Source organism: Xenopus laevis, chromosome 3L, assembly GCF_017654675.1.
Source record: "Xenopus laevis strain J_2021 chromosome 3L, Xenopus_laevis_v10.1, whole genome shotgun sequence".
Taxonomy (NCBI): Eukaryota; Metazoa; Chordata; class Amphibia; order Anura; family Pipidae; genus Xenopus; species Xenopus laevis.
The window spans coordinates 83,763,868-83,789,117 of NC_054375.1; the positions used below are offsets into that span (position 1 = coordinate 83,763,868).

The following is a 25,250-nucleotide window of genomic DNA, read 5'->3' on the forward strand; positions in this document are numbered from 1 at the left end:
GGCAGCACTGCAGATAAAAACACATTTATTATCGTAAGCAGGGCAACAAAGACAGAGCAACGTTTCGAGCCTACATGGCTCTTTGTCAAGCTTGACAAAGAGCCATGTAGGCTCGAAACGTTGCTCTATTATTGTGAGTGCAAACAAGTGAGTGCGACTTGAATTGGCTATAATAAAGTGGTTACTTATTCAAGGACTGGAAATAAACATTTTATAATTTTAATTCATTTGGTGCTTTATACTTGTAATCCCCAACCTCTAGCATCCTCAGCCAGACAGGTTAAGAATTCTAGCACTGAGCCCTGGAGTGTGACAGCTATGTAAAGCGGTGTTCAGAAAAGAGTCTATGAGAGATAGGCTTTCCATAATTCAGAGCTTTCTGGATAATGGGTTTCCGGATAACAGATTCCATACCTGTATTATTATTCACAAGTATGATGAGCTAATGTTGGTGCATGCAAAAGCATGGAAATTTTCACAAAACTGACAGGGGTCTGAGGAGGACTGTGAATACATTGGTTCATGTGGACCATAAGGGGCGGTTGATAATGATGTCTGCATTATTATTATAATTATATTATATTATTATAAAACTAAAATTTCAAAAACGTGATTGTGTAAAAATGATTTAAAAAATAGATTACATTTTGATAATACAACTCCCATTAACTTCTTAATTACAGGTATGGGACCTGTTATCCAGAATGCTTGGGACCTGGGGTTTACTTGTCTACTAAAAAATTAAATACATATTAAATAAACCCAATAGGATTGTTTTGACTCCAATAAGTATTGATTATATCTTAGATGAGGTCAAGTAAAAGGTACTTTTTTAATATTACAGAGAAAAGAGAAATAATTTGAAAAGTTTTAATTTTTTTCATAAAATTGATTCTATGGGAGATTGCCTTCCTGTAATTCGGAGCTTTCTCGAAATTTTTTTCTGGGTAACGGATCAGTAAGCTTGAGTGATCCACAACAGACACTTTCTTCATATTAAGGCACTTAATCCTGCCCACCTTCACACATTTGATGAGTTCCTTCACTAACTGGGGCCGTTATGGAATACCAGCAAGAAAACACATGTCTTGGGGTCACCCCTGTACCCCCAATACTTCTTTGGGGGGATTGCTCAGCCTCCTGGCTTTCCTCTAAAATCCGCAGTGGCAGCAGCATAACCAGCCCCTCTGGGGGTTTACAGTTAACCTCCATGCTGTGCACTGCTCAGATAGATGTTCCTAACACTCTCACTTGAATTAAATACCTTTCACAGTCTTCCTGTGAAAAGTGAGCTCCAATATGTGAGCTGGACCACTGGAATAGATTGTCTGGCTTCCCTATTCCTTCCAGAACACTAAAGCTTCCAGGGTCAGACAGAAAAATCTTTTAAACAGAGCAGACATTCTGTGTTTAGCAACATCTGCCTTGAATGGAGAACCGCACTATGGAGAACTTAAAGGAAAAATGTTAAAATAAATCTGGATAATTGTGTTTCAGAAACTCAAATTTTAAGGGTTTTTATATCAAAGGTCAATTGTTAGTTTTTTATATCTTGAATGAACTCGAATAAACTCACAACTCGAATGGTATCTGATTTAAGGAAAAAACTCAAATGTATAAATCCGATTCTGCAAGTTCGAGTTGCGAAACCCGAAAACTTGAATTAATCGAGTTTTCCACAAGAAAAAACTCCAATCACTTGAATTATTCGGGTTTTTGGGCAAAACCCTACGAAAAAAACTCGAACATCATGAAGCCTATTAACAACTTCAAATCAATGACCACGACAGGCTTTAAATTGTGTATTTTCCGATCCCAGCTATTTATAGGATCGTGGAATAATAAATCTTGAAAAATCTGAGGTTTTTTTCAACTTGAAAATTGAGTTTTGACAAAAAATCAACTCAAAAACCCGAATTTTCGTAGAAATAAAATCATAAACTTTAATAAATAAGTGCAATTTATTTGCACAAAAAACTTTATATGTTGCTAAATTTGCCCCAAGTCTTAAAACAACTGTTTAAATCATATAGCTTCACAGCTATGCAGTTGCTAATTGCAATTTGTCCATTGATAAATGTTTTCACTTTGGTGATTACTGCTGAAAGCAGGAGATTAATGTCAGTAATTAAACCACTTTTGTAGTACAAACTTTAATTGAGTATATTAAATTATAGTTTTGTATGCTAAAAGCTACATCAAACCCAAATTACATGAATTATATTTTGTACAGGGAAATACCTATGACAGATATAAAGGGGACATTTATTTTACTGTATATTTTCTGGATTTTCAGGAAATTTGTCAATGACATTACCCATTTATAAAAGCATTACTTTTTGTTTCAAAGTGTTTTCCAGCTTTGAACAATTGAATTATATTGTTTCCTGTGGCAAAATGATATTATGGAACTAATTTGTAAAATCCAATTGCCTTCATTTTAACATAATGATTTGGAAAAATATTTTCTGTATTACCGTATATACTCGAGTATATGCCGACCCGAGTATAAGCCGTATATCGGAAAACTGGGAAACTGTATTGACTCTAGTATAAGCCTATACTATATACTTGCTATATAAGTGAAACAGAAAGTTATCAAAGATCGGTGCGCTCACGTTTGAAAAAGTTAATTGCCGGTACCTATATAAAAGATAATGAAATATAGTGTAGCAGGGTTAATGAAACATTGGATCTACTCACAAAATAGAGTCTTGAATGTCGGCTTATCACAGCAGTTGGTATCACAATGGTGCAGGGGAGAAACAGTTTTCTTAAATGTCTGGAAAAGAAGCTCTAATACTGTAATATTGCCGGAGCTCAATATCAGAGCTCAATGCGCAATAAGGAACACCAAGATAGAGGCCGGGGGATTTCTCTTTCGCTTAACGGGACCGGCACGGAGGTGAGAGGATCCGGTCACGTGCCTGTGAAACCCTGACGAAACACGCTGAAGTGGAGACGCCGCTGCCCTGTCCCTGGGCCTGTCGAGACGGAGAAGCTGCACTTCCAGGAGGACAATTCTCGAGCTCTGGCAATATTATTTTATTATCTAGCTTGGAATGTCTTTTGGTCACCATTCCACCACAAGTAGATGGCTATCCTCCAACAAATCTGCCCCTCTTCACCAGAGCCGGGCCAACCCGGCCAGACGCCCTAGGCAACCTGACCGGGCATGGCACCGGCTTAGTGTGCGCCTGCGCGCAAGCGCATTTAAAACAGAAATTACCAACGCCAGTCAGGGAGACACAGGACTGGACACGGGGTAGGCGACAGAGCAGGTACGTGCCTGGCGCCCCCTCAGCTTTGCGCCCTAGGCACGTGCCTACTCTGCCTACCCCTAGTTCCGGCCCTTATAAAAGGTAAACATGTGTGACTGTAGCTATGCTGTTACTGTATTTCAGCACTCTCACAAACCGTTGCAGTAATAACGATGAGGTGTATCTTACAATAGAATAATACACCTATAAATGGAGAAGTTAAAGGGAATATAAACACTGCTCTTCAACCTCTGCTAGGCCTGTTTACATTTTGCTCTCTGTTCTCTGATAATACTGTATGTTCTTCACAAGAGGCCCCTTCAAAAACAGCCCCAATTTTTTTGGCGCTTATTTTTCTTACAGTTTTAACTGGTACAGTGGTAGTAACTGTTAATCTGAGAGTAAATAAGATATATTTGTTTTCTGTTTTTTAGGACTAGTATTAGCATTTAATAATAACAATTTAAAAGATAATTCATTTGTTTTTTTCATGTAATACATAAACTAGCCAAATTAATTTTTTTACTATATTTTAAGGTCTGGTGCTACTCGTTTTCGCTGGGGTCAACGATATTATACATCAGAAGATGAATGGGCTTTGGACAATATTTATATTGGTCAGCAATGTCCTAATATGTGTAATGGGCATGGCTGGTGTGAACATGGAATATGCAGGTATGTCTTTCATTGATCCATTGTCTTCATTCTGCTATTCTAGCAACTTTATCATGTTCCCTATTTCACTTCTTACTAATTCTGATAGTTTTGAGCTAAAAATATGCTAAACACACACGTGAATGCGTTGACATTCGAAAAAAGTGAAAGGGAAATATTCGATATTCTAATTCATAGGATTTAAATTCGAGGGTCGAATTCGAGGGTTTATCAACCCTCGATAATTGACCCTTAGTAAATGTGCCCCTTAATCATGATGAGTAAGTGCCCAAGTGCACGAAATGTGGAAGGCTATGTACTAATCATTTCCTCCTCGTGTACCTGCATTCAAGACTTTGTAAGGGCTGCACCCCTTCTCTGGAATTCTCTCCTGAGGTCTGTCCGACTTTCTCCCAACCTTTCTGCTTTCAAAAGATCTCTTAAAACATACTTAAAGAAGCCTACCTTCATTCTGCTATATTTCTCACCCTGCTTATTTCTGCCCACTCTCACACCTTGTGTCTCAATCCCTTCCCCTTTTAGATTCTAAGCTCTTTTGCACAGGGCCTTCTTCACATTTTGTACTGGTATTGATTGCTTTGTATGTAATTCTGTATGTTCTATGTATGTAATTCTGTATGTTCTTTAATTATCTATATTCTTTGTATAAACACATTTATTTTACAGTGCTGCAATGTTGGTGCTCTAAATATACATGTTACCTAATAATAACAATAATAATCTACATCACCTCCTCCATTCTATTTCCCACATAATTTTCTATAGCCTACATTTTCTAAAGAATTTCCCCAACAACATTGCACTGGTGAATTTATCAGAGAATTTACCCAAAGACAAAAATCGCCACATATATTTTATAGCAGTGTGTTAAAAATATGCCCATTACCAATCTAAAGCATTATCTTATTGCTATTATTTATGTTGTCTTATTTTACATTATAATTACAATATAAGCAGCTCAGTTTGGGGTGTTTTTATGTTTTTGAAGGTGTGATTCAGGTTACCAAGGTTCACGGTGTCTTCCCGAATCCTTATTGCCTTCAACCATAATGTCTGACTTTGAAGGTTTAAAAGGCTGGGAAACAGACTGGCTTGAAGTGGTTGGAGGAGAAATTGTAAAGCCAGAGCAGGGCTGTGGAATCATTTCCTCTGGTTCATCCATGTATTTCTACAAGGTATAACTTAATAACCACTGAACAAGTATTGTGTTGTGTACTCAGATTGCAATTGAAAACGTTATTACCTGTATGTGAGGTAACACTATGATATGTAAATATACGCTACAGCTCCTTCAGAGGTCAGATATATCGACAGGTTAAAGTCTAGAAAATGTACTGTTTTGAAGAATAAGGTACAGACTATTTTTTAAACAGTGTTTAGTAATATTGGGTTTTTTGCTTTTCAAACAAGGCAGAAATCTCCAATGACTGCACAGTATGGTTGGTCAGAGTTGATCAGAGTTGAGAAAGAGCATGCCATAATTCTAGGTAACACACATATTGCATACATGGACAAATATATTCCCTGTTTTCTGTTAATGTTCTGAACATAATCTATACAGTTGTGGCTATCACACTGAATTTCATTAGCAGACGTTGGTGCAGAGTAGGATGAGCATATATTTATCACTGCTGCTAAGGTTCAGAAATGAAGCCTACCATATGGCATTTGTTCACGGGTTGCACCAGCTGTGTTCCAGTTTCTGCTAGCAGCTCTTGAGTTTTCATATGAGATTATTAGAGACTTAGGTACATTGCTGTTCTATCTCTTGGTGGGTGTCTTCCATCAAAAAGGGGATACTCTCCTACAGAGAGCTACAATTTACAGAGATGATACCTGCACTTTTAAAGATGTATTCGATAAAAAATACACAGCTGAATTCTATTATATCTATGCTATGAGACTTGTTGATTTGTCATGACTTCACTAAAAAGGTAGTATTCTTACCTTACCTTACCTTGCTTTTAAATCCCTTCTGCTTCCATGTCCACAAAGTATTACAGGATCAAATGCAAACTGTCATTGCTGTCCAAGTGGTAAAAAAACATCCTAATCAATATCAGTTAGCATGAGAGCCCATAGTCAGTGCTGTTTAGTCCTCAATGCTTGGTGATAATGGAAGAGTTCAGTATCATACTCTCAGTTCTACTGCCACAATTATAGTAACAAAGGAGCCTAGTTCAGTTTTTAACTCTGCCCCATTAGAATTTACACAGAGGATGTTGTTTTTAAAATATTATTTAAAATATTAAGCAGCAAATCCTCCACCAGTTAAGTTCCTACATTTCTGCCTTTCCTCCTAGTGTTAGGGGAAGTTTACCAGGCATTGTTGTGTATAGCAAAGCAGCTATTGCGGGTAGCTTGAATGTTGGGTCTCTGGGGGTTGTTGCTCAACACAACCATTAAAGGGATGTATTTCACGCTGCACTGGGCTGTATTTCTTTTTCAGGCTCAGTGGGCAAGATGGAAAAGATTCACTGTTTCTTTATCTACACAGAATGAGAAATGTTTTGATGTTAACGTTGTGGAAAAGATTTCACTGATATTGGAATCTCATGTACTCATGTATAACAAAAATGTGTAGTCAGATTTGATGAAGGGCCAGTAATATTAATTGTGCATTTTCAAAACCTAAACATCCCTCTGTGTGAGCCAAATGTGCAGGGGCAGACTTTTAAAAATCATTTCTCAGAAGCTAAAAGGGAAACATTTAAATCCTCTCTGGTATGGGTCTCTATGAATAGAATGCTTTTAGGAAATAATCTATCACTGATTATGAGCCAAACTCTTGGAACATGATCAAAACTCCTTAGGAAGCATATAAATCAACAAATCATTAACAACTATGCCATGCGTGATGTAGATGAGCTGCTGTTTGGCATCTTGCTTTTCATGGAACATCATGATCTTTAATAGCAAACTATTATTCACCAGCATTGTTATATATAAGTCAATGTGTATATTTGACTTTTTTATTATTTTTACATAGTGCTATTGTCTACTGCAGCACTTTACAGAGAATGGGGATACAAACAGAGGTTCAGAAAGAAGCAGAAAGACATGCATTTCACCAGGATAGATGCACAGTTACAATTACATATTGCAGGGAGACAATAGGAGGAGGGTCCTGCTCATGAGATTTTTTAATCAAAGGGCAAGTGAGCAATTGTCAAGGCCAATCTTTATGAAACTATTAAAGCATGGTACATTAGAATTTAGTAACAAATAATAAATGAAACCTCTGAAATATTCCATTAGTCATTAGTTTGCAGATAGTAATACAAAAAAAAAGCAGCTTGACTGGGAAGCTGGGAAGCAAAGTTGCTGCCTCTTACAGTGACCTTAGTGCAAGAGCACTCAAAAGTGCAAAACTGCACCCCTTAGTGATCATGCAAACGGCACTTCTGGCCAGGACCGCTCTGCACTCTACACCTCACTCCTGAAATCTAAAAAAATCTGCTTATGTGCCTCCCCTTATGAAATAGCCCCCCCAGCTTTTCCCTCATGAATACAGCAATGCAAAATGCAGGCAGCACTGTATTCATCAGGATAATGCAAGTCTCTATGCTCTGTAACGAAGCACAGAGAACTATGGTAATTAATTTTGTTTGCAGGGCATTGTGCAAAGTGCAAAAACATCTTATATTTGTCTTAAGACAGGCAGCAGAAGTGCATATCAAGCAAGTGTCCCTGTTTCCCTATAGTGTCAGAAGGCATCCCTGTTAGCTGATATTCTGTATCTTGATGGATGAGTCAGTGCAGTTTGACCATCTACCATTTCACAAAATGATATTAATATTTGAGTGACTGTCCTTTTGTTTGGGTTTTGGGTTTCATCTATACTATAGATATGAGTAGTTAAAAGCATTACCTAAATGCAAGTGATCATTTGTACAGTACAGTCTTTTTTTGCCTTCTGACTCTTTTGAGTAATTGTTATAAGTGAACTTCAGTAATTCTTTATGTTTCTCAAAAGGATGGCAGACGTCAGCTCGTTAGCTTGGACATGGACACCACATGGGTCGATTTCATCCAGTTCTACATTCAGATTGGTGGTGAAACCACTTCCTGCAATAAACCAGACAGCAGAGAAGAAGGAGTGCTATTACAATACAGTAATAATGGAGGCATCAACTGGCATTTGCTGGCAGAAATGTATTTCTCTGATTTCAGTAAACCTAAGTAAGGACAACGAACAATGGTGTATATATGACATGTCTGTTACATTTCTCATGAGTTATTTTGGCTATATTAGTAGCCCCCATGTTTTTAATATTATACTCCCCAAAATACAGATGTGGATATTTTTGTTTTATTTGAATAACCCAAAACTCATTTATTGTAGGCTTTTATACCAAAAATAATGCTTATATTTGCCAGCATGCTGATTTGAAAATCAAAACTTGTAATTACTTTCAGAATATAATGTTATGAAATTACCTATATTGTGTTGTCATATAAAAAGTTGAGATCAGTTTTATATGCCATTCAAGCTATGCTAATGTATTTGTTTCCTCAGATTTGTATATCTTGAACTACCCAATGCTGCCAGGACTCCCTGCACCAGATTTCGCTGGTGGCAGCCAGTGTTTTCAGGAGATGGGTATGATCAGTGGGCAGTTGATGATATCATCATTTTATCTGAAAACCAGAAGCAAATTATACCAGTCACTTACCCAACAATGCCCCAGGTAATGTATAGTTAGCCTCTGCTAGTATTGTTGCTGTTGTTATCTTTCAAAAGTTGAATTATAAAATGTTTATGTGACTTTAATTATATATACATACTGTATATATATATATATTTTTTTTTTCACCATCTGGTATTCTGGTATTCTAACAGATGCCAGGAGAACCTACCTGCCCAAATGCATAATGCCAACACTAAGGTTTGTGGGGAGGAATAATGGTGTAGGTTCAATGGTTTGGAATGGGTTCCCTGGTTCAATTGAAAGCAGTTCTGTACAGAATGGGTTTGCTAATAAGGAAGTGGAAAACTTGCTGGCCTACACAGCAATAAATACCAATTGTTAGCAGAATAAATACCAATTGTTAGTACCCAAACTCCCTTATGATTTTAGGGCTGGATGGAAGCAAATTCCACCAACAATGTTTCAAGATTTCAGGGAAGTAGAGGCTTTTACAGTAGCAAAAAAAGAATCAACACCTCTGATATCCAGATGGTTTTGGCCATATCGTTTATTGGAAAAGAGTACAGTATGTGCATGGTTGCTTTTGTCTTTATTATAATGCCACATCCTGCAATATTTAATTTACAAGTATGTAAATGCAATTTCTAAACACAACCCTTTTCTCTATATAGAACTTTTATGAGAAACCTGCTTTTGACTACCCTATGAACCAAGTGAGTGTCTGGCTAATGCTGGCGAATGAAGGAATGACTAAAAATGAAACTTTCTGCTCTCTTACCCCCTCTGCCATGATATTTGGGAAATCAGATGGTGATCGATTTGCAGTAACCAGAGATCTTACATTAAAGCCTGGATATGTCCTTCAGTTCAAGGTACTGTTTTATGCACTATTTGTGATTTTTATGAGATTAATGAGATTTTATGAGATAGTTGTCAGTTCTCATTGTTATTCGATCCTCGATCAACCCAAGCCATGCCTTAGCAAAAGGGACTGTGACCGAATAGATCCATCAATATATTGAAGCAACATTAATATTATTATTATATATTATAATATTTATGTAAATGTAATCAAGCATTGCTGTGCTGGATGGCATGGAGAACCATAACAAGCTTTAGGGTATAGGAACACAAAGAATACCATAACATAATTCCGATTTAAAAGGTTCTTTAATTACAATTATTATTAGTACAGTTTTCTTTGTTTTTTTCACGTTATTCTTTTTTACTGCTTAGTTCAGATACCAGTTTGTTACTTCCCAGTAACTGGTGAGTGTCTTTAAGAAGTTAGCATTGAGACTAGTAAGACTAGTAGGGACATGTAAGGCATTTAAGTTACTTTTGTCATCTGGCACTTTAACATACAAGTTGAGCATGCAAAAAAATCAATCACGTTATCAAACTCGGAAAAATGGCTGAGAAGAGTAAAACAACTGCACAAAGGTATTTCTAAATATATATAATGCACAGTTGTGAAGCAAACATCTGCAATCCTTTGTATCAAGACTGCACTTGTTCCAACCGGAAAACTGTTGGAAAAAAGAAGGCTATAGCTTTGAACTATTTTAATAGTTTAATTAATTGTGCACTTAAGTTCAAATTTAATATTAAAATGTGGAAATGATCTTAGCCCTGTAAAGAAGATACCACTGTTGGGGGTACTGCATAAACCTTGACAAGTCTCTTGACAAATCATAGAAAGATAGTATTATGCCAATGCTGTACATGACAAACATGAATGACTAATATTACCATATTATCCCAGTAACTCTAAGTAATAGTAATCTCAGCCATCACCCTGCAACAGATTACCCTGGGCTGGCCCAATATATCCTTCATACCCTCTTTGCTTTTTGGTTTCTTTTTGATATATGTACGAATCTATTTATGTTTAAAAAATGTATATAATACATTTATTTCTGTAAGTGCATATAGTGTTCATATGCACCTTTCTTCAAAAGCCCATATGAATAAGCATATGTCAAGAAGTGTGGTATATTCTCCCTTAAGTTTGGAAGGAAGTACAGTAGTTTTTATCATACAGTTACTTAGGTTCTCATTTAAATAAAATACAAGGGACCAAGAACAAGTCCAAATAATCACTTTGTCCTATTATAGAAGATCACTGACATTATCAGCACAATGATGACTGGCTCTGTGCACTGTGTATCACCACAATACATTTTGCAAAGTCACTAATTAACACTCTATTTCTGCTTCAGTTATGTGTTAGCAGTTATACACTTATTACATTTATTTTTATCACACTAAGTGGGTCAACCCCATCAGCTGCTTACTTCTATAGATTATTATGTAAATACAGGGGTAAGCACAATGGGGGTTTTTATTTTAAAACTCAGCCTTTGTTGTTCTTAATTTATATTTCAGTAATTTCCTGTACTGCTATGAAAACACTTTAATTTGTAAATCTAAAGTGTGTTTTATTTGGTGTGACAAGCTGTTGTCTCTAAACCCTGATCAAATTTTTATTGAGTTTATAATAAATTCCCATATGTGAATTTCCGGGGATAGACAGCAATGTAATTTTAATGAACTAGCCTCCACTACATGGTCCTTACATAATTGGTGAAAACAGATGATGAATAATTTACAAGTGGAATTATTAAAGAGATCAGATGTTTACAGGGAAACCTTGAAAGATAATTTCCATGGTTCTAAATATAGGACACTCGGCTAAAAGGGCAAAGTAATATACAATAATGTGTAATCTTCACAAATCATCAGCATCATCAGTGCTATAGAGAAGCAATTCTAAGTGGGTCATAATTTTTTAGCATAAATCTTCTAGTATGGCAATTTTTCCTTTTTTAAGTCTTCATTTATATTTATCTAGTCATGCTAAGATACCTCTCAGTGATTCCACAGCTCTCTTTCTATAATGTAATAATTATCAAGTATATTGATTGATGCTTTCATATAAGTTAAATTATTGGACACAAATCTGAAATATACTGTATTGTTTTGCTATGTAATAATTTGTCCATAGCTGGCTAGGGTACAGGAGTTCATGTGAACTTCTTTAACTTCAATTGCCCTCTAGCTATTGGTGAACTACATGTACCAGAATTCCCACAACACCTTTTAACAGCCAGGGTATGTTGAGAGATACAATTAATTCATCATCATATGGAAGGCTGCAGGCTGGATATGCTTGTGTCAAAAAGACTTAAAGAACTCACTCATCATTCACCTATGCTTCTGTAAGGATATGCTGAAGACATGTACAGTTAGAGGGCCCGAGGACAAGTTCTGGAACCACTATATTAAACAAAAAAAAACATTTTTAATTTCCTTACAGGCCACATTATAAATGATTAAGGCCTGTGGTTTGTGAAGAAAGGACAGTCCCTGGTGCCATACTTCAAGTTAACCCATTGATTAATTGCAAACATTTTCAGTTTCAACAGCATTAAACAAACCTGTCAAAATCATTAACACCGTTCACATTAACACATTTCATGTACAACTTGTGACATTGCAGGGACAGGTGTTTGTGCTCACAAGACTTCACGCAACCTAAATAAAGAAGTATTTAATCATCCCTTTTTTCTAGAAACCTTCACCATCTACTGAATTCAACCTTGAGGCAGACACCTTAGAGAGTAATATATGTGTATATATATATATATATATATATATATATATATATATATATATCTTACTTATGTGGAACAGTTTACTTTTTATTAAAGGGATTGTTCACCTTTAAGTTAATGTTTAATATGATTTAGAGAGCAGTAGCATAACTATAGAATAATCAGACCCCAGGGGACAAGGGAACTATAGCTAATTCTAAGCAACTTTTCAACTGGACTTAATTTTTTTTAGTTTTTGAATTATTTCCCAAACTCTTTCTAACTTTCAAATGGGGGTCACTGACCCTTCTAAAATGATATGCTCTGTAAGACTACAAATCTGTTATTTCTATGTTGCTGACCTTTCCATTCAGGCCCTCTCCTATTTATATTCCAGTCTTTTATTCAAATCAGTGCATAGTTGCGAGGGTAAATCGGGCCCCAGGAAACCGGATTGCTGAAATTTCTGAATAAAAAGCTAAATAACTGTAAAACCACAAATAATAAAAAAACAGTTGTACATCATATCTACGTCATATTAAAAGTTAATATAAAAGTAAAAAAAACCTTTAAGGCCACAAAAAAAATTATGTAAACATTAATTAAAACCAATATGATTGTTTTGCCTCCAGTAAGGATTAATTATATCTTAGTTGGGATCCAGTAAAAGGTATTGATTTGGCATTACAATCTATGGGAGTTGGCCTTACCATAATTTGGAGCTGTCTGGATAACCGGTTTCCAGATAAAAAATCCCATACCATTTATAAAGTATATATAGCAATACTAAACTATGGTGGTTATTCATCAATGTTTGTAATTTTTTTTTCACAATTAAAATGTTTTTGCACTAAAAATCATTAATATGAATAATGGTTTATAAAACTCAAGTTTTGAATATTTAATAGGCCAAAAGAACCAGGAAAAACTTGAATGTAAAATTTTGCCATCTAAAAGATTGTGAGGTCACATAGAAATCAATGGGAGCTGTCCAAGATTAGCCAAAATTAAAACGATTTATTTATTCAAGTTTATTCATTGAGTTCCTCAAGTCTTATTGGAAAAAAGAACTCATGCTATCTGTCTATAATGTTCCCCCCCTCCCCCCCACTACATGGGGTCTGTTGCCTCCATAGTTACGTCACTGACAGGTTTTTTTCCCTTCACGTTAAAGCAGTATTTTTCTGCACCTGGGCAAATGTTGTGGCTTTTATTACGGATGAGGGAAACTGTTTAAAATGTATATGTATTTAGCTTTCTATTTAGTGACTTTACCACAGTTACAAGGTAAGAGATTAAACATTTAATGAATCTCTTTTGTTAATCATTAGTTATGTCCCATCCTGATAATATTGCAGGCATGAATACTCTTTGCCCAACAATTTTAGTTGCAGTCATATTTCCCTGAAAATATCCTTCAGAATTCCCTAGCTCTTCAGAAAAAAACAGACAGTAAGCCTGTGGAGGTAGAGATGCCAGCTTGCTGCTATTTATTAGCCTTGATTGTCAGAATTATAGTTGATTCAATGTATAGTATATCAGATATACTGGATGAAGTTCAACATTTTCAGATGTTCTAAATGACCTAAAACCTTGTGTTTTTTTTGACTGTGACCTGTGCTTATTAATACGTGAGTTATTGTTATATCTGTTTGTAATATTTACACTAATGGCATATTCCACTGACAGAGAAGTGTCTGTCACTGCCCATGCTGCCTGTTTTATGGCAACTGCCTGTCACCAGGCAGCATGGATTGTGACAGCTGCTTCATGGCAGAACTACAGTGGCAGAGAAAATTCCTGGTGTGCTTTGAGTCATATAATTTGGTTTACTGAATCTGTGCACATGCTAATTATATATGAGGAGATCATAGAAAATGTATTTTTGAATGCCTGCTCATAGCTAAAACTTTGTTTCTTTAGTAATAATATTTCTGAGCAGTAGAAAGTACAAGGATAATATACAATTACGATCGTTATACTACAGTGCCTATTAGTTAAGGCAGGAGCCTACCAACTTAGTTACTTGTCCATAAATTGATCCAAAACAGCAAGTTGCCTTTGCCTTGACACATAACCAAACAGAGCCTAGAGTATTATAACAAGAGAAATTATACATTATTCATAAATAGGGTTTGTTTTTCTTTTATTGTTACATAAATAGCAATTTACTAGTATTCAGATATTGTGTTAATATTGTGTACATTTTCTTGTAATGAACATTTGGGGGCAAATTTATCAAGGGTCGAATTGAAAATTAGAATTCTAATTTTCAAATTTTTATGGTTTAAATGATCAAATTCAACTAGGGACTTATCCAAATTCGATTTGAGTTTTTTTTAAAAAAATTCAAATTAGATTTTCGATATTTAACATACTCTTTAAGAATTTGACTATTCACCACCTAAAACCTGCTAAATTGCTGTTTAAGTCAATGGGAGAGGTCCAGGGATCAATTTGGAGATGTTTGAAGCCTTCCTGACATTCAAGTTGTTTTTCGGACAAAATTCAAATCGAGCTTGATCGAATTAGAATAGCATTCGATTCAAATTTTCGAGTCATTAAAATAGTCGGAATTTAAATAATTAAATTTTATTAATACATTTCGCCTAGTTGAATTTCAAATTTATGGGAGTTTAGGGGAGTTTAAAAAAACTCACATGGATTCAAAATTCGACCCTTTATAAATGTGCCTCCCCAACTTGTTTATAAGAATATATATGAATGTTCATTGAAGCTCTTTAACAAACCAACAGTTCTAGTGGCAGACTTACAGTAAATTGTTCTGGAATTGAATTTTCCAGCAGATAATTTGTAGAAAGGGATACTATACTCCCATATTTTTATACAGTGCTCATTATGCGTCCTACAATCACTTCAATTAAAACAACATATGGCATTAGGTATGATAGGATCACTTTAAAAGAAGATCTGCAAAAACCCTTAATGTCATCCCCTTTCATTTGTTTGTTTTAGTTAAATGTAGGTTGCACTAATGAGTTCAGCGGTATGGCCCCAGTCCTTCTCCAGTACTCCCATGATGCTGGCTTGTCTTGGTCTATGGTAAGAGAAGGCTGCTACCCTGCATCTCCAGGAATAAAAGATTGTGAAGGAAGCTCTCGGGAGTTAGGAGAATCAACTACTTACTACACCGGAGATTATGAAGACTGGACTAGAATAACCATTGTGATTCCACGATCTCTTGCTTCAAGGTTGGTTTTTTTCAAACACCATTTTAAGATAATTGTATAGGGTTTGGTTGATACCATATAATATTGCAGAGGGGAACCCAACGTGATATAATTTATAGCAGCGGTTCACAGTCTTTTTTCATCTGGGACTGGTATACTTATTGTAATCAATAGCCAATGGAATAAATAATGGTCACATGTTTTTCTTTCACCCAAAAGAAAACAGTATAGTCAAACAATAATAATGTAATGTTGCATCTTGTAAATACAAAAGAAAATATAGTTCAGGACTCTCACTTCAGTGCAGAACAGGAATTACTGCCATATACAGTATTAGGATAACCAGTGCGGGCCTTACCTATTTTGTAAGGATGCGTCGACATTTGAGAAATGTAGAATTTCAAAGTGCTCCATTTTCTACCTCACAGAAGCTATATCAGTATCATTTGTTAATTTCTTAAATATATTAACTATTCACAGTATGTAAATGCAAGCACACGTTGCATATTTTAGTAACCATAAACTTATTCTTAGCCAATTTAAATAATTTGCTCCGATGATTCATTATATTCCAACTTGTCATGTTTTACATAAAATATCATGTATTATGATTTTATATGATTACTTGCCTTCAAATATTATTATTCTCTGATGTGTGCTGTCCTACTTCTGTCTTTCCCAATGTGCATTATTCAGCAGCGTCTGTGTACCACAGTGCAGTTGTTATAATGGTAAAGGCTGCTTCATACAAATAAAAGGAATTAGATAAAAGAAAACAATAAAATTAAAAGCACTGAAAGATAAATCCATCAACAGGTTCAACCAAAAATGCAGACATTATAATTTTCACACCCCATCTGCACCTAAACATTTGTTTAACACCAATAACCCAAGTGTAGAAATATAATCATTGCTGCACAGGACACTGCTCTAACTGATGTTAAGGCAATGTCCCCATCCACTGCTTTGGAGCCCTCAAAATGGGAGAATTTCTGTAATAAGCTAAAGAAATGTCTTGTGTTTGATATGGTAGTCTTAAGAGGATTGATCATTTCAAATACATTGTACATAGGCAGAATTGGGCAGATGGAAATGCATAGTTGAGAGCATGTAGGCCAGTGACAAATAGATATGACCAGCAAGAAAGCTAGTGGAAAACAATGAGTGACAAGATAGTAGTTAAGGTTTTATAGCCAAAATCAAAATCAAAAAGAATAAAATAAAAAATGGAACTGAAGCAGAATTACACTATAAAAAAGGTAAATCATTTCTGCAAGCTCATTTGCAGTGGGTTTTTGACTTTGTGTGTTATTGTTATGTGCTCCTTTATCAGTAAGTAAAGTTGAGGTGCTTCAGGAGCCACCTGAGGTTGCCCTCGCAATGCCACCCCAGCACATTTATTAGTAGTGCTATATTGTTTATTTAGGGTCCAGGGCAGTATTCACATGTGTAGCAGGTGGTTTACTCTTATTTGTTATAACTATGATCACTGGAATACTACTGAATGCATTATGTTGGAGAATGTGACAGTGAGTAACAGTCATGGATATCAAATGAAATGCAATAGGCAAGAACAAGAAATGCAACACAGTACAATGGAAGGGGATAGTGTTATCAGCTATAAAATACAGCTTGTCGGTATAATTAATGGCACTGAAAAAAACTCCATTGGGTGTCTAATTTTCGAACTATCTTCTATACGTTACTGTAATCCAATGAATTTAAATGTCATCATGTAGTTTATTATTAGTATTAGATGGACATTGTATAAATACTAAGGGGCAAATTTACTTACCTCCGAAGTTGCGCCAGTGTTGGCTTTGCGGCACTTCGCAAGGCACAGATTGGCCAGGGCTTCGCAAATTCACGAAGACCGAAGTTGCTCACAAGTTACCAAACGTTTGCGAAGTTACGCTATCGATGCCAAATTTGCATACGGTGTGCAGTTAAAGTATAATGGCCGTATATGCAGCACCAAACACATTACACTACACAAGGCCAGGGAACCTTAATACATGTGTTCTAATGCCCTACACATGTGCCCACAGTAAAGTTTAGGTGCCATATGTTATCAAATGAAGGGGGGAAGGAGGGTACCCTAAAAAAAAATTCAATCTTTTTCAGCCTATCACCCTATAAAAAGTAAAAGACGCCTGCGTTTTTTAGGGACTGAAAAAATGTCAACTTTTTTTGGACCATCCCTATCTACTCTGTTGCACTCGCCATGGTCTAAGGCGGTGAAGTAAAGTCTGGTGCAAGAGGTAATGTTCACGATAATCCACAACTTAGTGAATTAGCGTAGTTATGTCCCTTCGCCAGAGTGCAACTTCGCCTGGCATAAGGGTGCGAAGTAGCGCTAGAGTAGGAACTCGCAAAATGACTCTATCGTTAGCCACTTCGCCCTTTAGTAAATTTGCCCCTAAATCCATATTTCTTCAAAATCAGTCAAGGCAATAACTCATATTAGATGTCATAAAACAAAATAATCTGTCTTGTCTGAGATTCATAAACAGCATATCTTCTAACCAGAAAATAAACCAAAATCTTGTTGTCCTTTATCATGTGCACCACTCTTGGTGTAGCATGTTAGCAGATAGCAAGTAGCCTATGCACAGTAAGGACATACTGTTTAACAGCTTCCCCTTCTTTGCATGCAAGTGTCTGGCTTTCTTGCACAGTTCATAACAGCTTGCAGTTGGCTCTGTCCGAGGGTGAGGCAGCTTGTTTGCACCACACTGCACCAATAGTCACATGACTTTAATGCTTGTACACTGAATTAAATAAATGAGATTCAGTTGTGGAATATTAAAACGTATATAGGTCTCTAGTTAATGTAAATGGCACTAAGAAATAAAAAATGAAAAATCAAGATTACAAATAAGATTGCAAATAATAGGTTGTTCTGTCTATTTCCCAACTAGGTCCATGAAACATGGATATATATATATATATAATATATATATATAAATCCTTCATTGCAATCAGCACTCACCACATTTTCAACCAAGGGCTGGGTGCTCACCATAAGTAACACAATTCCCAGTTAGAAAGCACTCACGGTGCTTTCATTAAAATATATCGACGTGTTTCGATCTGTAGGAGATCGTCATCCGGATATATATTTTAATGAGTGATTAAAATAAAGTATACAATTTTATTCTAATGCTTATGTGAATGACTCTCCGTGATTGCTTTCTAACTGGGAATTATATATATATATATATATATATATATATATATATATATATATATATATATATATATATATATATATATATAAGTTCGCAGAGGAGGCACTGTGATGTGAAAATAAAATGTTTTTGACATTTGAAAAACAGTGTGCTGGTCCTCTGCGAACCTGTTTATAGATCTTTTTTATTTACTTATGTATGTGTATTTATGTAGCACTATATCTTTGCACAGAAACTTATATTCTTATAAATACAATATGAATCAAAATATAAATAAACATTTACAAATCATTCAGAGATTGAGTGCTAAATGTTAAAACCAATTCCCTTTTTCCAGACTTCTCTTTTGTATGAGCAAAAATTCCCAGTTTACACTGTGCATATTCTTGCTATACTGAATTTTTTAATCCCAGTTATGAATTTTTATACAAATGTGTAGTGTGTGCTTAATTGTTATTCAGAGCAGCCACCATTTTCCAGTTTATTCTCTTTGACCATTCAAAACATATCCAAAATTAACATTAATATACTCTCACTTTTCTCTTGTTCTACATCACTATATAGTTCGATTATGTTCATTTACTGTAAATGTGGGAAATTAAACAGTATCCAAATATATATTATAAGATCTATAATGAACTATAATTGTACTAGAGAATATGTACAGCTTTCCAGGTACCACACCCACAATATTGTACATATGAAAGTATGATGGATCATCGTCTTTACACTACACTGTGAACTTACCAGCTCCTGCGTTGTTTGTGATTTAATTGAACCATTAATCTTTTCAATGCCAGTGCAATACATAAAAAGAATGTAACACAGGCTTGCAAGCTTGTGTAGCTCATGGCCAGTCAAAAACCATCAGCAGTTCATTTACAATGGAGACAATAAATCTGATACAGAGATGAAATGTTGAGTTAGTTGAAAACTCTAAGACCGGGCAGCTTTGTTATACATGCAAAAGTGTAATGTGTTGGGCATAAGAATTAGATGCAGAGGTTCCTGCAGGAAGATTTATTTAGAGCACAGGTAAGAAAACATTTAAATACATTTAATAAATTAATATCACAAAAGTTCTACTAACAAAATAATAAACCAACAAATGAATGAATAGCACTTCTGTTTTAATAAAATACTGTCCGTTTTCAAAAAAGTGTACCCATGACACCACTGCACACTTTGTTCTCAGGAGGGGGCATTTTTTTTGGAGGGGTACTTGTGAGAGGACATTCAGGATGTGAGCTGACCAAAGCAGGGTGCTGTTAGGGCCATAATTAATTTATTTATGTTTTGTGTTGCTTTACTGCAGTAAAACAAGATTCCGATGGATCCAAGAAAGTAGCTCTCTTAGCAATGTCCCAGCATTTGGCCTGGATGGAGTTTATATCTCAGAACCATGTCCAGGCTACTGTAATGGTCATGGGGACTGTGTTTCTGGAGTATGTTTTTGTGATCGAGGATACACAGGTAAATATTTACTTTCTGATATTTAGAATTTTAAGATAAAATTTAAGGAAACATACAGTAGTAGTGCTTTCTTGTTATAGAAAGTGATCATTATTGTTACCTTTATGCATCTGACAGTCTGTATTTTAAACCTAGCCAGCTTTTCAAATTGCTTATAAACACACACACCAAATAAAAGCAAGATTGACATTTTAATCTGAAAATAAATTAATTGCATTAATAGTACTGATTATTTTGTATCTGTAGCATTTCTGAGCTTTGTAAAACATGTAAGATCTGCTGTAGATCCTTTGCATTCAAATTAACAGTGTGTTCTGCAAATGTTTGCATTTCTTTTGAACACATTCTTGGAATAGTATAGTAGAGGGAATTTAGCATTCCATGGGTCTATAGCTGAACATATGTTGTGACAAACCTCTGGGAGAAACAAATGCAGTGTTTTATTCATCTAGGCCCACACATGATTATTGATGAATATTGATGATGAACTACATTCTACAGTACTGGAGATAAAAATTGTGAACATACCATATGTGCACATGCTTACACTGCTCTAAGGCTTTATTATAAATACATTAATGTAAGAACAGGGAGCTAGTGCACTACATATTGAATAGAAATGTAACAAATCCAGTGTACAGTTAAGAAACTTGGGGCTGATTTTTGTAGGTTGAGTTTTGATTTTCAATCAAACTAATTTTTCTATGCAATTTCTATAACTTGATTCTTGTCAAGAGTTAAATGGCTATTTTTTTTTCTACAATAATCTTTTGGTCTACATAGATATAAGAAGATATTTACTAATGCAGTTATTTGTATTAACTATTCAACTATTGGCACCCACCTTGTTCACCAAAGTGGTGCTTTTCTAACTGTGATCATGTGACTTGTAAGGCAATTGCCAACTTTCTATACAGAACAAAATCATAGCAACAGATAGTTCAGTATTTCTGTCTAAGTAGCTAGTAAGTCCATGTTGCAGCCTGTCTGTCCTTCAACTAAACATCATTAGTAGCACAGATTTATATTGTGTTAGCCATAGATCAAAACGGGAAAATATAGATCAGAACGGGAAAATATAGAGTGTCATTGTTTAGTTATCACCAAGCATACTAGAGTCTTTAAGCTTACTTCTGTTGTTACTGTATTGTTTGTTATTTATTAAATTATTGTCCTGAATAATTTATTGATCTATCAATGAACTCTTTGCAGCCGAACACGGAACATGTGTCTCAAACAGGCCCAGTCCAAGTGAGATGTTTGACAGATTTGAAGGCAAGCTCAGCCAACTTTGGTATAAAATCACTGGAGGTCAGGTGGGGACAGGCTGCGGAGTACTAAGCGATGGCAAATCGCTTTATTTTAATGGACCTGGAAAAAGAGAAGCTAGAACAGCTGCTTTGGACACGACTAACACCAGGTTAATGTTTTTCTTATAATTTTGCTAAAAACTAGTATACAATCGTTCAGTTGCCTCTGAAGTTTTTGCAAATTTCATTTTATCACCCATCTAGAGGGAGCAGCTCTAGATGGGTGACCTATAAAAAAGAACACTTAAAAAATCACCCTAGAATACCACCAGACACCTAAATCCAGCAACATAGCTGAAAGGGGAGGTTTCATATGAGCAAAAACTGCCCTGCAAATGTGGCATCAGGGAGGGTTGGATAGAATGCTGGCACCATTACATTATGATCCACTGCCCTCTGCCAGCATGTATACTGCTGACTGCTGTTGTACAGATTTATCTTTAACAATATTCTCTCTAAAAATGTATAATATATTCCTTCTCTTAATAGACTGGTTCAGTTTTATATACAAATTGGAAATACAAATGGTGGTTCCACTTGTGGCAAGCCAAAGGCAAGAAATGAAGGTAAGTAGTGATGTCTAGCTTCATATAAGATGATCCTTTACAGTTTTTGTGTGCAAAAGTATTATACAAGCACATTACATCAGTGTACAGTAATAACGTTTGACATTAATAGTTTGCAGTGAAGCCTATAGGAGGATCAGTGGCATAACAACTTACAAGCTGTTGTGGACAGGTGATGTAGTATTAAATAAAGATAATTTAATAATACAAAAATCATAGTATAATGGGGACAAGAAAAGCAATTTCATGCTTATTTTCCAATTAACTGTAAAATGTAGATAATTGCTAGAATTGTACTGCTTGTTTTGTGACCATGTAGGACACAGCTTTAAAAGTTAATGGAACAAAAAGGACAATGAACTAACTTTAATGGAATCCTAAATATTGAAAGACAGATGACTGAATTAAAAAAAAAAGTTTCAAACAAACTAGGATGTTAAAGTATGTACACTCTAATAATGTAATGTGTCAGGTAGAAAACACCTCTGTTTAGTTCATTAGTAGCTGATTGGTGATTTCTTTGTAAAGGGATTCTACCAGCTGCATGAAGGCACACTGCTTTTTTATCTCAGATAATAAGGGGCCCATTTATTAAACCTAGATTTTTTTTTGGTAGAGGTTTTTAGGCGGAAAACTCAAAATGTTCATGAAAAAATAAAAAAACTTAAGTTTTAGAGATGTATCATACCTCTAAACTGCTAAAAATCCAAATCCTGCAGAAGTCATGTAGAAGTCAATGGCACATGTCCCTGAAGTTGTTTCTTGACATTGTGATCTGCTCTGGATAATCCGAAAAAATCAAGTTTTCACAGCGAAAATACGATAAAGTTGAGTTTTTAAAGCAACAATCATACAATATAAATTTGTTGCTCTGATTGCTCTAATATATAAAAACAGTTTTTAAGTATGGGAATGGGTGTGGATAGTCATTTATTAAAATCAGTATATGCATAGGCTTGAATAAAGATAAAGGTTCCATAATGGGGTAATACATGTAAAATGTATTGACAATTCTGTTTCTTCTCATGATTTTTCATTCACACAATGATCACCCTGCTAAGCACTGGCACTGGGGAATGGAAAGTAGGGTACAGAATATAACAGAAACACATTTGATTTTATTTATTTTGATTTTATTAGTGTCGAGCTTTGGCATAAAGCAACCCAGGCTTACCCAGCGGTCCTGTAGAACTGAGTAGCAGGGCTTTTTTTGCTCTAGATATCTGCAAAATTTGCCAATTCCACACTTATGTAAATGTTATTTTTGGTTGTTAGTTTGAAAATCATGTGTTTCACTTGGCTGTCTGCTACCAGAATAAGACTGTATTTTTCTAGACAGAGAAAAAGAAATAAATAAGATCTTTTTTTGTCTTGCACTTCAGGTGTTGTTGTTCAATATACCAACGATAATGGGATTAGCTGGAATCTTTTGCGAGAACTAGACTTTATGTCCTATTTGGAACCACAAATTATCTCTATTGAATTGCCCCGAAATGCCAAGACGTCTGCTACTGCTATTAGGTGGTGGCAACCACAGCATGGTAGGATATGTTCTTTCCTTTTCTCCGTAGCATGACTACAAACAGCAATAATTTGAAACTAGCATATATTATAATTAAAATGTATTTGTAAAGTGCCAACCTATTTTGCAGCACTGTACAATACAAAGGATGTATACATAAAATGTATTAATTACACACAATACTTATATCAATACATGCGATAAACAGGGCCCTACTTTTACAATCTAAGAATATAGAACAGATGTCCTGTTGCCTTCCAGCTATTGTAGGCCAAACATGGGCAATGTCCTAGCATCATTTGCACTTGAATAATTCAGTTGTACAGGTGTATTCCAGATCACACTACAAATCCCAGTATACAGTAATTTATTGTCAAAGGTTACAGCATGTTGGGAGCTGTAATCCATCAACATCAGGGTTGCATTCTTAAAGCAATATAGCTTGATACATTTTTTCTCCAGGTCTTTAAAGCAGTACATACAATACAAAATGTTTCAGTGAGCATCCCACCTGATCTATGTAGATTTAGTTGTATTTTCTTTGTTCCTGCAATTGAAGTTGGAAATATTAAACACATTCAGGATTCCCTGAACAAGTGTGCCCTCCTTTCCTATGTTTGATTAGACAGTGATCCCCAACCAGTAGCTGGTGAGCAACATGTTGCTCTCCAACCCCTTGTATGTTGCTCCCAGTGGCCTCAAAGAAGGTGCTTATTTTTAAATTCCTGGCTTGGAGGCAAGTTCTGGTTGCATAAAAATCAAGTGCACTGCTCAATGTAGGTTGACAATCCGCAAAGGGGCTGCAAAATGGCCAATCACAGCACTTATTTGGCACCAATTTTTTTTCGTGTCAGTATTGCTCCCCAACTCCTTTTTCTTCTGTATGTTGCTCACGGGTTCAAAAGGTTGGGGGTCCCTGGATTACAGTGTTAAATTAAGAAACGCTTTACAAAGTGCTGCATCCTTACTTGTAAATTATTTTGCACCTCTAAGAAAGTTCATTTTTATTCAGCAGAATTATTGAATTCTTTTGCATCTGTAATTGCATGAAAGTTAAGAAATAGGCGGAGCAGTGAATCAGCCCCATCCGCAGAAATCAGCTTCCTATCCTGTCTGCACCCGGAAACGTTGTGTCGCCTTGGGTGCAATCAAATGCTGTTGATTTCAGCGAGGGTAGGCAAAGTCCTGCGCTTCTTCTCTGAAATCACCCCCACATGCCTGCACCTGAGCTGCACCGGGTGCAGACAGGAAAGGAGACAATGCCCATGTAGGGGCTGATTTTCGGCCTGCTTATTTCAGCAGGGTGATTTCAGCCCCCAGTGTGAAGATAGCCTTTAGCAATTACTGTAAAGCTTGTATACTAAAACTTCAGTTGCACTAGAATACATAAAATACATTTCAAATTGTTTACATTTTTGATAATTTACTACAATTTTATGTATGCAAGAAAAAAAGATATAAGTAGAATGTATGGTGTCTGGGTATTGTTGGTGTATTCCATGGCCATATTTCACAATATGTGAAAATATTCCTGGATTGCTGTATGTTGCTGTAACATGTGGCCAAGGAGAATTGGTTAGTAGAGGGATATGTGTAAAACCAGTTAATGCAGTAGCACAGCATGAGCAATGAAATTTAAAGGAACTAATATGTCATGTTGCCTTGATTCTTGACCCGTCAGCTACATATCATAAGATTGTACATCAATCTGGTCCTATCCCCTGATAAATTCGGATAGAGTACAATAGGTACCCTTGACATAACTAAGGCTTTTGATACTGTAGTATCTTTGGTTAGTTTTGATACTGTGGTTT

General features: G+C 35.6%; 1 protein-coding gene across 3 annotated transcripts in view; it reads left to right on the plus strand.

The window, feature by feature from the left end:
* reln.L (reelin L homeolog) overlaps positions 1-25,250 on the plus strand; it is a 206,685-nt gene that overhangs the window by 131,246 nt on the left and 50,189 nt on the right. For all 3 annotated transcript variants that reach the window (XM_018252669.2, XM_018252671.2, XM_018252670.2), the window contains exons 23-32: positions 3,798-3,935; positions 4,924-5,110; positions 7,912-8,117; positions 8,455-8,626; positions 9,259-9,459; positions 15,160-15,395; positions 19,881-20,038; positions 21,251-21,458; positions 21,838-21,914; positions 23,297-23,455. In XM_018252669.2, coding sequence (XP_018108158.1) covers positions 3,798-3,935; positions 4,924-5,110; positions 7,912-8,117; positions 8,455-8,626; positions 9,259-9,459; positions 15,160-15,395; positions 19,881-20,038; positions 21,251-21,458; positions 21,838-21,914; positions 23,297-23,455 — 1,742 coding nt within the window. The remainder of the gene's footprint in view (positions 1-3,797; positions 3,936-4,923; positions 5,111-7,911; positions 8,118-8,454; positions 8,627-9,258; positions 9,460-15,159; positions 15,396-19,880; positions 20,039-21,250; positions 21,459-21,837; positions 21,915-23,296; positions 23,456-25,250) is intronic.